Source organism: Symphalangus syndactylus, chromosome 18 (genome assembly GCF_028878055.3).
Source record: "Symphalangus syndactylus isolate Jambi chromosome 18, NHGRI_mSymSyn1-v2.1_pri, whole genome shotgun sequence".
Taxonomy (NCBI): Eukaryota; Metazoa; Chordata; class Mammalia; order Primates; family Hylobatidae; genus Symphalangus; species Symphalangus syndactylus.
This window is the reverse complement of record NC_072440.2, coordinates 34076630-34090524: the sequence shown is the minus strand read 5'-3', so window position 1 is coordinate 34090524 and position 13895 is coordinate 34076630. Positions and strand designations below refer to the sequence as shown.

The 13895-nt window shown below is 35.8% G+C and overlaps 1 protein-coding gene and 1 pseudogene across 4 annotated transcripts in view; one reads left to right on the top strand and one right to left on the bottom strand.

The window, feature by feature from the left end:
- The first annotated feature begins 1455 nt into the window (after positions 1-1455).
- LOC129468760 (uncharacterized) lies at positions 1456-1610 on the top strand (annotated as a pseudogene).
- A 420-nt stretch (positions 1611-2030) lies between these two features.
- Positions 2031-13895, bottom strand: part of TRIM23 (tripartite motif containing 23) — a 34470-nt gene continuing 22605 nt past the window's right edge. The window contains exons 8-12 of one of the 4 annotated variants that reach the window (XM_063623243.1): positions 9105-9234; positions 8484-8594; positions 6579-6703; positions 3900-4005; positions 2031-3566 (exon numbers count right to left, since the gene is read on the bottom strand). In XM_063623243.1, coding sequence (XP_063479313.1) covers positions 3508-3566; positions 3900-4005; positions 6579-6703; positions 8484-8594; positions 9105-9234 — 531 coding nt within the window. In that variant the 3' untranslated portion in view covers positions 2031-3507. Of the gene's footprint in view, positions 4006-4850; positions 6704-8483; positions 8595-9104; positions 9235-13895 lie in introns of those variants that run through there. The other 3 variants (XM_063623244.1, XM_055252159.2, XM_055252156.2) reach the window with 3 other exon arrangements.

The window sequence follows — 13895 nt, the reverse complement described above, 5'->3', positions numbered from 1 at the left end:
AGTATCATCTGAAGTTTCAGGCATCCACTGGAGGTCTTAGAAGGTATCCCGTGCGATGACAACTCTATTAAATAATGACAGTGGTACACAACTGTGCTTTACTTTTTGAATACATGCCAGATACTCCGCCCTTATGTTTAGAGGAGTGCAGATCCCTCCTTTAAGAAAAAAATATTAGGATCTGATATTATATGTCATTTCCTTTGTTTTACAAGGTTTGAATGCCAAATATTTTAGTCTTTTGATAATTGTTTAGTAAGTAGTGGTAAGTAAAGCCTCAATAAACAGGAAGTCACTTTGGTCAAAGTGTTATATTCCTTAATAATTATGAAATATTCTTTCAAATGAAAGATTCAGAATAAGTGAATACCTGAGTCCTTTACTCAGGTAAAGAACTCTTTCAGATTATTTTTCTAACATAGGTAAACAATTTTTTCTGTCCTCAAGTTATAGTATATCTTTAGAAAATATACCATTAAGAAGTATACATAAAAATTTTGGTATCAATAGAGAGATTAGTAGAAATTGGAGCAGTAAAACAGTATAAGCACAAATTCTTATATTGATCTTCTTCACGTACACTTATAACTTACTTCATAACTATTAAGACTCATTGCTTCGTTTCCAGAAAGACTCTTTCAGACACTTACAGGAAGAACATTCTCAACAGACCTGTGTAGGGAATTTATACTCTTAAGTTTTAAATCGGCTTAAAATTTTCCTTCTGTTGATCAGCAGGATTCTTTCCTTTATTTATTTCGTGCTACAAACTTGTGAGATAGGAGATTATGCCAGATTGTGCTCCTGTAATGTATTAAGTAGAACTTAAAGTTGGACATGAAAATGACTTTTCAATGTGACATTTACTGTTTCTAATTTTAGTTGTTTAGTCTTATCTACCTAGCTTTATTCCTTCCTAAAAATTTAACCTAAATTTTTGGTAATGTTGCCACCAAGTGGTGATGATGCCTAATTCCCCAACAAATACAATTATTTTGCTTCGAGTGAAAATCATATTTGACTAATGAATTTTTCGACTAATATCAAAAAACAGCAGACCTAAAAACATACATTGCCCATGTCTTTTTAAAAGCATGTTTTAAGTTATCAGGATATAATTTCATTCTTATTCATTAGTCCTTTTCATCATTTATTCTTTTAGGGAAGAATACAGCTGTCTTCTTCTTTGTTACCACTTTGCCAATTGAGAAGTATCCCAGTGTTACATAAAAAGCCTTTCTCTTAGCAGTATTAATTAATTCATGAGCTACTGCTAAGTTTTGCAAGCCATTTTCTAAAATGGTCATTTAAAATACTATGTTTTCTTATGAAACAAGTTTACATTTAAAATTTAAAAGGCAGTAACAAAGTTTCACTTTGTTCAATGTAAAACTTCTTTTTAGCTCCACCTTCAAAACACTATGGTTATATTACTTATTTAAATGTGGCCTGCACATCACTTCTCGGCCTTTTGGCTAAGATCAGGTGTAGTTAAGATCAAGTTTAGTATCTGTTCTCATCAGTAAATGTGGCCTATGTTGCAAATTCAAAACGTTATTATTTCTAAAATTTTGCTGTGTCAAATTACTACATCTCAAATTTGACAGGCATGCCAACCCATACCCATTTTGTTTTATTTTCTCTCCTAACCACAGCACAAATAATGACTTCTTAAATTGGTTACGACTAGCAATAATATTAGGTAGATGGTTCAAGAAAGAGACTTTCAAGAATAATGATGGGACTTCTTAAAAATGATCTTAACATTTTATTGCTGTCTATACTTATCATATATGTAGTGCAAATAATGGCTTCTGATGGTTATAAAGCATTCCTGAATTATAGACTACGGCTATACACTTGACATACCTGCTTTATATAACATACAGTAATATTTGGACCTAATACAGAAATTCAGCTACTAGGAAAATTCTAATATACTGTATATAAAAAAGCTGTCTTAGTTTCCCAGGGGAGACTAGCACAGTCTTAACTAATGATTAGTGAAATAATACAACCACAAATAGTAATAGGAGCTTGAGAAAAATATTTCTTTAAAAATGAATCACACACAAACACCTGCCATTATACATACATTATAATCAGGCACAATTTTTAAATTGTGTTCAGTTAAATGCTAAGAATGTGCATTACAAAGTTTAGCAAAATTAGTGAAAAGGGAAGCAAGTTCACCTTAGCGTTACACTTTTTTTCTTCAATTAACTAGTAAACAAGTTCTCACAAGCAATACAACGCCTTTTTTATTTTTCACAGTTATTGAAATCAGTCAAATATTAAATAATTTAATTCGGAAGTATTATTTATACACACAAACTACACTTGTAACAGCATGACCTTTTACCTGAAAAATAAAGGATGAAATACTACATTTACTTATTTACATATTGCCCATAACACTGACAGGCTTTTTTTTTTTTTTTAATGCTTTGTTTTCTAAAAGTTGTATTGTTTTTAAACAAAAATAGATTTGAAAAGAATGAACCACAACAGTGCTACCGAAAAGTCACATCTTGTTACCAGACATCACTGTCCTTATAACAATTCAACTAATAAGGTTTAAGATTTAACTTCATCCTAATGTATCAGAACATTAAAAAAAGCACAGTCTCAATGTACCTATTTAAATAAATCGTGCTTCCATAATAAGAGAGTATCCTTTAAAAATGAAAAACAGTAAAGAGCACACATTTTTATTTACTCACAACACTGAATAATTAATGTAAACTTTTTGAATTTTTTTTTTCCTTTAGACATTTTTCCTCTAGAGTAACTTTTCAAGGCCTTCTCATGAAGAGCCTTAAGTTTTATTGTTAAAATAAATGCACTTATTTTGGGAAACAGTTTGAAGTAAGTAATAAGCATTCGCCACTGTACTAACAACTCTTGAAGTTCATTTTCTATTTAGGTCACTAGCTTTTACATAAAGCCAACCCTGGTTCTGTGTAACTTACTACATTTTACCTATAGTCATTCCCACAAAGGATGCAATATTATATTAGAAAGAAATATTACTTTAAATATGTTGAAAAATGAAGGACCAATTTAGAGCTCTGACCTAGGTTCAGTCCTGGAAATGGGTCTTTCATAGATGCAGATCCAATTACTTTCACAGTTTTATTACTGTTCAGTTTATTACTAACCTGACAAGCCTAATTAGGTAACATTTCACTCTGTCTCATTGTGTTTTATACAAAATGTTGTAGGAGAAAGTTAATAAAACACTATATAAAATATTAATTTTCTATACCTTATAGTTCTTAGCATTAAAGGTGTTCTGTTAACTCTGAACATAAACATAAAGTAATCCTATTATCCAAAGTTTGGATTCTATTTCATTAAGCAACTGTCATTTCTACTACTAAATGCTGCCAACATTCAGTGAAAAGGCAGGTTAAAAGAAGAAGCTATACTTCACTTGCTTCACACAGAGGTCTCATTAGGCACTCAACTGGCTATTCTTTTTTCACTGGAAGAATAAACCTTCACTTACCCTTTCTCTGTGACTACCTCTTTCCCAGTATATTGGTCACATATTATTTGAAAAACTTAAATAACAAATATACTTTTTAAAAGAATGTATATTCCATAAATTTCTATTTAATTCAATCTAATCTGCTCAATTAGAAATTTAATTCTGCCACAAAATTTTTTTAAAGCAGTGTACTGAATTCCCAATCCAAGATTCCTTTATATATATATATATATATATCCTAAATTACCATCTTTTGAGATGTATTTCTTAAAACATATTATGTGCAAAGTTACTTTTAACCACAAAACTTCAAACAACTGCTGCCTTTAAAATCAAGCAACATCCAATACTCCAGCAGCTACAAGTTGCCGTGAGAGCCAGTCCAACCCTTCATACAGTCCCATACCACTTCGAGCATCACAGCCCTGAATATACCAGCTACGGCCACAGCATAATTTATGGAGACTGAGTAGTTCAGTGATTTCTTCTACTGACAGTGCTCCAGCAACATCCTGAAAGATATACACACATTTTTTATCAGTCCATCCAAATTATAATTTTTCTAATTATCACTATTTATAGAGAAATTTGTTGACAGTGTTCTAACAGAAGCCTAAACAAAAAACCTAGATTCATGTTTCAGTAATTACTCTGAGATTAATAAGTATAGATAAAATTAGTTTGGTTTAACTAATTTATATGTGTGTGTATGTATATATTTTGTAAGGCTAGCTTAACAATGAAATCAATAAAGGCCTTGCAACCTAAATGGAAACATACTGCCTAAGTAATTTTTTTATCTTTTGAGACGGAGTCTTACTCTGTCACCCAGGCTGAAGTGCAGTGACATGATCTTGGCTCACTGCAACCTCTGCCTCTTGGTTCAAGCGATTCTCCTGCTTTGGTCTCCCAAGTAGCTGGGATTATAGGCATGTGCTACCATGCCCGGCTAATTTTTTTTGTATTTTTAGTAGAGACGAGGTTTCACCATGTTAGTCAGGCTGGTCTTAAACTCCTGACCTCAAGTGAGCCACCAACCTCAGCCTCCCAAAATGCAAGGATTACAGGCATGAGCCACCGCGCCTGGCCTGCCTAAGTGTAAGGCATCAACTTAAAAGAAAAAAAAATTAACACAGAGAAACCTTAATAAATGGTTTATATATAGGGTTATATATTGAAGAGTTCACTACATTCCCACTCTGAACACCCATTGCCCCAACTTCCCAGGAGCAACCACCAGTTTTACAACCTATTTTTCCAGAAAATTTCCGTGCACACTCATGCAAGACACAAACAGGAACATCGTTTAGACTTTCTCTAACTTGCAGGGTTTTCTGTTTGTTTTTTACGTAAACATGTTGAAGATGAGTATCTTTCCATTATCAGCACAGATGGTCTGCATTATTTTTAATATCAGAATTCCCTTCCATTGTGTGGCTGCAACATAATTTAACCAGTCCTATACTGAATGTTCAGATTGAAGTTTTGTGCTTATGTGCTATTATAAATCCATATGTATACACATACGTACATAAACATACATAGACAAGTTGACATACATTTATGTATATTTGCAAAATTATCTGTAGGATAACCTTTGGATATCTACCAGATATATAAAGGTAGAATTGCAGGGTAAAGGACTTTGATGAGTATTGCCAAACTGTCCTCCAAGAAAATGTCTCAGTTTAATAACCCACGAACAGTGTTGACCAGGCGTAGTGGCTCACACCTGTAATCCCAGCAATTTGGGAGGATGAGGCGGGCAGATCACTTGAGTTCAGGAGTTTGAGACCAGCCTGACCAACACAATGAAACCCCAAATCTACTAAAAATACAAAAGTTAGCCGGGTGTGGTAGCAGGCACCTGTAATCCCAGCTACTTGGGAGGCTGAGGCAGGAGAATCGCTTGAATCTAGGAGGGGGAGGTTGAAGTGAGCAGAGGTTGTGCCACTGCACTCCAGCCTGGTGACAGAGCAAGATAATAATACAGTCTCAAAATAATAATAGTAACAGTTGTGTATAAGTCTGAGGATTATAAAACACTTTCATCTTTAACCATCTGATGAGCAGAAAATGGTATTTCACTGACTTATTTGCATGTCTTAAATATACCAGTTCTTGATAGTTTGCCTTTTTTATTAAGGGGAAAATTTATTCTTCAGCCTACTCTTCCCCTCCCATGACATATCCTGTGCTCCACTTCTACTCTCCTTCTACCTCTACTTAAAAGCATCTCATCCTCCTAGAAAGGCTCAAGGTCTAGGAATCTTCAGCTACTCCCAGTCCTTCATCCTCCCCATTCAGTCACCAGTTCTGCCTCAAAGTCTTTTCCATCTGCCTCCGCCTTTCTATTCCTCTAATTCAGACTCTTGTTAATGCTCACTTGAATTATTTAAGCAATTTACTGCATCTCCCTGTCTCCAGTCCTTTGCCCTGATTCATTCTACCCCCAGAATTACAGTATTGATACACTGATATGATCTTATTACCCACTAATCCAACATTTTGATGACTCCTCTTTGCTCATAGAATAAAACCTAAATTTCTCACCGTAGCCCTGTCAGACCTTTACAGCATGGCCTTGTCTGTTATTCTAAATTCTCTTCATCCTCTACTTAGACCTGACATATAGATCTGCTTGATGTTCCCTAAACTAAAAACATTCATGCTATAATCTTCTCTGTCTATAATGTTCTTCCTTTCACATACTGACTCAGCCTCATCCATAATTTCAACTCAAATCCTATATTTTGCAATGTTACAACATGCCACATTTAGAACTACTTTCCTAATTCCCATAACACTGTGTTACTGAAGTTACTTATCAGTCTTCTTTGTATTCAGATCTCACTTATATGTTCATACGCATACACAGGAGTTTCTGGTGAGAATTAACTACCTTATTTCTATTTTGTATACTCCCAGGTACCCAGCACAGCATTTTCACATAGATTGTACTCAAAATACACAGAAGAAACTTTATAAATATCTGTTGAACTGATTGTCTTCTGAAATATTTCCAGTTGCCTTTTGACATGCACAAAACTACTAAAATAAATATTCCAATATAAAAATGCATTACCTGTTTGTTAGCAAAAATCAGGAGCAGAGCATCTCGGAGTTCTTTTTCTGTTAACAACTTTGCAAGTTCGCTGTGTGCTTCACTAATTCTGTCTCTATGACTGCTGTCTACAACAAACACAACAGCTACCCCAAAAAACAAACAAACAAACAAAAAACAGTCACTTGCTAAAGTTCAGTAAATGAACCAAATATTTAATGATGTCATTATTATGTTATGGTTAGAGTTTGTCTACCATCATTATTTTCACACAGAGGCTGCCTAGTATGGCAGGGGCACCTACAAATAATTAACAGTATGATTTCAAGTAGTTTACGTAACTTCTCAGGTTTAGTTTCCCCATCTAGGAAAGGATTTATAACACTTGCTCTATCAAATGCAAATTGGTCTGTATATCAAATAACATTTTTTACATAACGAATTTCAAAATATGCCTCATGATCCTCTACCTACTGATGCTACTTGTTCTTCGAATACTACTTTTGTAATATTTAGTCTTTGAATAAAAGACTAAAAGATAAAAACCATCACCATTTTTATCTCTCCAAAGTATTATGTCTAAGTTAACTATCTCCAGACTTTCAACCATTCCTCATATTCAAAATTTCATTTTTGTAGGGCACAGTGGCTCACACCTATAATCCCAGCACTCTGGGAGGCTGAGATGAGAGGATCACTTGAGCCCAGGAGTTCGAGACCCCTGGGCAATATAGTGAGACCTTATCTCTACAAAAAAAAAAAAAAATTAAAAGTTAGCTGAATGTGGCCGGGCGCGGTGGCTCATGCCTCTAATCCCAGCACTTTGGGAGGCCGAGGTGGGCGGATCACGAGGTCAGGAGATCGAGACCATCCTGGCTAACATGGTGAAACCCCGTCTCTACTAAAAATACAAAAAAATTAGCCAGGCATGGTGGCGGGCGCCTGTAGTCCCAGCTACTCAGGAGGGTGAGGCAGGAGAATGGCGTGAACCTGGGAGGCAGAGCTTGCAGTGAGCCAAGATCGTGCCACTGCACTCCAGTCTGGGCAACAGCAAGACTCCATCTCAAAAAAAAAAAAAAAAAAAAAATATTAGCTGAATGTGGTGGCCTACACCTAGTCCTAGCTACTTGGGAAGCTAAGGTGGGAAGATTGCTTGAGCCCAGGAGACAGAGGTGACAGTGAAATGCAATCACGCCACTGTACTCCTGCCTGGGCAACAAAGCAAGATTCTGTCAAAAAAAAAAAAAAAAAACCACATTTTTTCTATTAATTATGGCTCATAATAATATCAAAAATCCCAAAGTAAAAATAATTATTCAGTCTCTCATCTTGGTGGAAAGCAGGATAACATACAGAATAAGTGGCATAAGCGTAAGCACTATGTTGGGGTCTATGAAGCAAAAGTGTAGAATAAGACCCAAATGTGACTAAAACCTATGTATAGATATGATATAATACAGTTTGGTCAAAAGCAAGCCACTGTAAGTTCTTCTGCAGGTAATGACTATTTGTGAAAGAACTGTGGGAGTGGGGCTATGGTGAGATTATAATGGGATAAATGTTGAGTTTAACTGAATTCAGCAGAATCATACAACATAAATTCAACTCTATACCACTACACTACCAGCAGTCACACCCATATAATACTGGTAATATACACTCTCTGTTAAGAGAAGCAAGAGTACTCTTAACTGACTATGTATCTAAGCTATGTATGGTTTTTATTCTGTAATAACGGTATATCAGGAATAAACTAAAAGTACATATCCTAATCTTTCTACTTTCATTTTTTACAAGATAAGAAACTGGCCACCGGTACTTAAGTCAAGGACTTAATCGTAAGTATCAGCTTTGCTAGTTAAATCAGTACACTGAAAACTATCATCCTAAAAATGTGAAAAATTAAATGTCATGTTTAACTCTCACCTTGAGTATTGAGGTAATAATGTTTCCACAACGGTCTTAATTTGTGTTTTCCACCTACATCCCAAATAGTGAATTTTAGATTTTTATATTCTACAGTTTCCACATTAAAACCTGTTTTAAAAAAAAAAAGTTATACTATATTGGTATTTACAATGAATGACACATCAAACACAGACAACCCCCAGTTTATAACTGTGACTTATCAATTATCTATATGCAGCAATATCTACTGAAGCCTCATCAACCCCATTCCTACTCCTACATGGAGAATGTATACCTGTAACAGCTCCTAGCCCTCTAAACTTCCACCTTGGGATCCATGTACCTTCCAGCTCTGTTCCACTACTACCCCCCACCCCACACCCTCAGCCAGGATCACCAATCCTCTATTCCTTCCAACTGTCCCACTAATACTCTGTTTCTTCTTTTTATCCCCATCCACATTTCAATCTCATAGCCATACAATCTTGCATTTTTTCTCTGAGATGCTGATATCTTAGAGCCAGAAAAGAGCCCACCACCATGATAGATCAGTATCAAATAAGACCCCAAGAACTCGGCTGTAAGCTAGGGTTTGTCTATTAACTGTCCTTTAAGGTAAAAACCAATATTCATACTTACCAATTGTTGGAATGGGCTGCATGAATTCATCCTGTTTTAACTTAAACAAGATAGTAGTTTTTCCAGCACCATCCAATCCTAACGTAACAACCCGAATTTCCATTTTTGGTCCAATGTGAACGCGATTATCCTATAATTTAAATATTTTTAAATATGTTTGACATGCAGTTAAAAAGTAGTAGCATTTAGCACCTTTATTATTTCTACATCTCCTATTCATTCCTCAACCATTGCAATCTGAATTGTATTCCTCAAAATCCTGGGTCTGATCTCAAGAAGATGAACTCCTTCCCCATGGCTAAATCTTGCCTTAGTAAAACTGACCACTTTGTCTTTGTATAACAGAATATACATACCCACTTAATTTTCTCAGATTTTCTAACTCAAATGAATCCTCTAAATCTTAAACATGTTTTTATGCTATACTAAAATCTCACAATAAGGCTAAATTAATTAAAATGAAAAAGTGCTGCTCAATTCCCAGAAATTTCTACTACGAATCTGATGTATATCCCTCCAGACACTTTCCCATGCACATACTGGCCAACATACACAAACAAAACAATTTTTTTAAAAAAAAATATTACCCAAACATTGAAACTAATGGGTTTCACTCAACAGTATATTATGGAATCCTTTCAATACCTATTGACCAACCTTTTACTTTTAATGGCTTCTTTACATTTCATAAACCACAATTTAACTAAACCCCCAACTGATAGATTTTAGGTAATTTCTGATTTTATGATATTACCAATAATGCTATAATGAACATTTTTATATATTACTAGCTGCATAATTTCTCTGCTTCTTTCATCTCATAAAAGGAGGATTAAAATAGTACAAAATTTACATAGGATTCTTGAAAGGATTAACTTTTAAGAATACATATAAAAGTCCTTACAACAGTTCCCAAAATATATGTGTTATTTTTGCTTACTCCTTTGAGCACTCTTTGCTTGGATTTTATGATACAAACTTTTCCTGGTTTGGTTTTATCCCATTTTTGGATGCTCCTTCTAATTTTTCTTTAATCCAGCTCTTAAATGTTGGTATTCTTGAGGGTCTATATGAGGCCTCTTTCTCATTCTACATATTTTCATTCTCATCATGAGCTTTAATTGCCATCTATATTATGGCTCCAAATCTATACTTAAGTCCAGTTATACACCTCAGAAATAAAACAATATATGGAACAGAACTACTTCTGTGAGAACTCTAGAAAACAGTTAAGAAACTATAGCACCCAGGCCATAAAACCAAGAAGGCATTCCAGTGAAAGGGGTAATAAAATTTGGGGCATTCTGTGCACTCATCCCTGCCCTTCCGCATATCCGACGTAGTGAGGATGAGGTGCAACGAGGAGGAAACTACAAAATACTAGCAAACTGAATTCAACAACACATTAGGCCAGGCGCGGTGGCTCATGCCTGTAATCCTAGCACTTTGGGAGGCCGAGGGGGGTGGATCACCTGAGGTCGGGAGTTCGACACCAGCCTGACCAACATAGAGAAACCCCGTCTCTACTAAAAATACAAAATTACCCAGGCATGGTGGCGCATGCCTGTAATCTCAGCTACAAGGAGGCTGAGGCAGAAGAATCGCTTGAACCTAGAAGGTGGAGATTGCAGTGAGCCGAGATCGCACCACTGCACTCCAGCCTAGGCAACAAGAGCGAAACTCTTCCTCAAAAAAAAAAAAAAAACAAAAAAAAAACCACACATTAAAGGGATTGTACACCATGACCAAATGGGCTTTATACCTAGAAGGCAAGAATTATTCATCATCAATCAGCGTAATACACAGAATGAGAGAAAAAAAGCACATAATCATCTCAATAGTTGCAGAAAAAGCATTTAACAAAATTCAATACCCTTTCATAATAAAAACATTCAACAAACTAGGAACAGCAGGAAACTGCCTCAGTTAACATATACCATATATGAAATGCCCACAGCTGACATCATACTCAAAAAACTGAAAGCTTTTTCTCTAAGATAAAGAACAAGAAGATGCCCACAGAGCAATTAGGCAAGAAAAATAATAAAAGACATCCAAATTGTAAAGGAAGATGCAAAATTATATCTCTTCACAGATGACATGATCTTGTATGTTAGAAAACCCTAAAGAGTCCACACAAAAAGACCTATTAGAAAGAATAAAGTCAACAAAGTTTCAGGATATAAAATCAACATGAAAATCAGTTGCATTTCTATACATTAACAATAAAAATCCCAAAAGGAAATTAAGGAAACAATTCTACTTACAATAGCATCAAAATTATACTTTCAGGGGTCATTTTTATAGTTCATGACTAAAGAAGTTTCTCTGAACATGGAGAGAAAAAAAAGTTTAAGATACTTAGGAATAAACTCAACCAAGATGGTGAAAGACTTAAGATACTATGTTGGTGCAAAAGTAACTGCGGCTTTTGCCAGTACTTTTAATGGCAAAAACCACAATTACTTTTGCACCAACCTAATATGTAGGCATACACCTAACCAAGATGGTGAAAGACTTGTACACTAAAAACTACAAATATTGCTAAAATAAATTAAGACATAAATAGACATTCCATGTCCATGGATTGAAAGACATAATATTAAGATGTGAATAATAGCCCGGGTAATTTATATAGATTCAATGCAATCCCTATCAAAATCCCAATCATGTTTTTTGTGGAGATAGAAAAAATTAAGCTAAAATTTATAAGGAAGCTCAAGTGACCCTGAATAGCCAAAACAATTTTGAAAAAGAAAAAAGTTGGAGGACTCACACTTCCTTACTTCAAAATATATTACAAAGCTAATGTATTGTTCTGTTTTCACACTGCTATAAAGAAATACCTGAGACCGGGTAATTTATAAAGAAAAGTTTAATTGGCTCACAGTTCCACAGGCTGTACAGGAAGCATGATGCTGGCATCAGCTTGGCTTCAGGGAAAGCCTCAGGAAACTTACAATCATGATGGAAAGCAAAGAGGGAGTGAGGCATTTCACATGGCAGGAGCAGGAGCAAGAGAGAGCAAGAGAGAGGGTGGGGGAGGTGCCACACCTCTCATGAGTTCTCATGAGAACTCACCTATTATGGCAAAGACAGTACCAAGGGGGATGATACTAAACCATTCATGAGAAACTGCCCCCATGATCCAGTCACCTCCAACCAGGCCCCATTTCAACATTGGGGATTACAACTGGACATGAGATTTGGGCAAGATAGATCCAAGCCATATCAGCTACAATAATGAAAACTATGTGGTACTGGCATAAAGATGAGACATACAAACCAACAGAATAGAAGAGAGAGCCCAGAAATAAACCCTCAGGAATAGGGTCACATGATCTTCAACAAGGGTGCCAGGACCACTCAGTGAAAAGACAGCCTCTTCAATAAATGATGCTGGGGAAACTGAATATCTACATGCAAAAGGATGTTGTGTATCTTACACCACCTACAAAAATTAACTCAAAATGGCCATACACTTAAGACCCCAAACCATAAAACTCCTAGAAGAAAAAACAGAGGAAAAGCCTCATGATATTGCATTTGAGAATGACTTCATGGATACACCAAAAGCACAGTAAAAAAAAAAAAAAAAAAAAAAAAAAAAAGCAAAAATAGACTACATCAAATTTACAATTTTTGTGCATAAAATGACAAAATCAACAGAGTGAAAAATCGACCTATGAAATGGGAGAAAATATTTGAAAGTCACAGATCTGATAGGGAATTAATATCCAGAATATATAAACTCCTACAATTCAACAACAAAAATAGTCAACCCAATCACAAAGTGAGCGAAGGACTGAAATAGACATATTCAAGGCAATATACAGATGGCCAACAATTATATGAAAAGATGGTTAACGGCACTAGTCATCAGAGATATGGATATCAAAACAAATAAGGTATCATTTCAAACCAATCAGGATGACTACTATCCAAAAACAGAAAATAACAAGTGTTGGTGAAAATGTGGAGAAACTGCACCCTTGTGCACTACTGGTGGAACTGTAATATGGTGCAACCATTATGGAAAACAGTATGGTGATTCCTCAAAAACAGAACTACTATATGATCTACCAACTTCACTTCTGTGTATATATCCAAAAGACCATGAAAGCAGGGTCTTGAAGAGATATTTGTACAATCACGTGCACAGCAGCAATATTCCCAGTAAACCAAGAAGTGGAAGCTACCCAAGTTTCCATCAACAGATGAATGAACAAACAAAATGTGGTATACACATTGTATTAGTCCATTTTCTTGCTGCTGATAAAGACATACCCGAGACTGGGAAGAAAAAGAGGTTTAATTAGACTTACAGTTCCACATGGCTGGGGAAGCCTCAGAATCATGACAGGAGGCAAAAAGCACTTCTTAAATGGCAGCGGCAAGAGAAAAATGAGGAAGAAGCAAAAGCGGAAACCTCTGATAAACCCATCAGATCTCGTGAGACTTAATCACTATCACGAGAATAGTACAGGAAAGACCAGCTCCCATGATTCAATTACCTCACCCTGGGTCCCTCCCATAACACAAGGGAATTCTGGGAGATACAATTCAAGTTGAGATTTGGGTGGGGGCACAGCCAAAATCTCAAGCATATCATTCTGCCCCTGGCCCCTCCAAACCCTGCCCCTACAGCAAACTTTTGCCTAGGCTTCTAGGTGTTTCCATACATCTTCTGAAATCTAAGCAGAGGTTCCCAAACCTCAATTCTTGACTTCTGTGCACCCACAGGCTCAACAACAGCACATGGAAGCTGCCAAGGCTTGGGGATTCCACCCT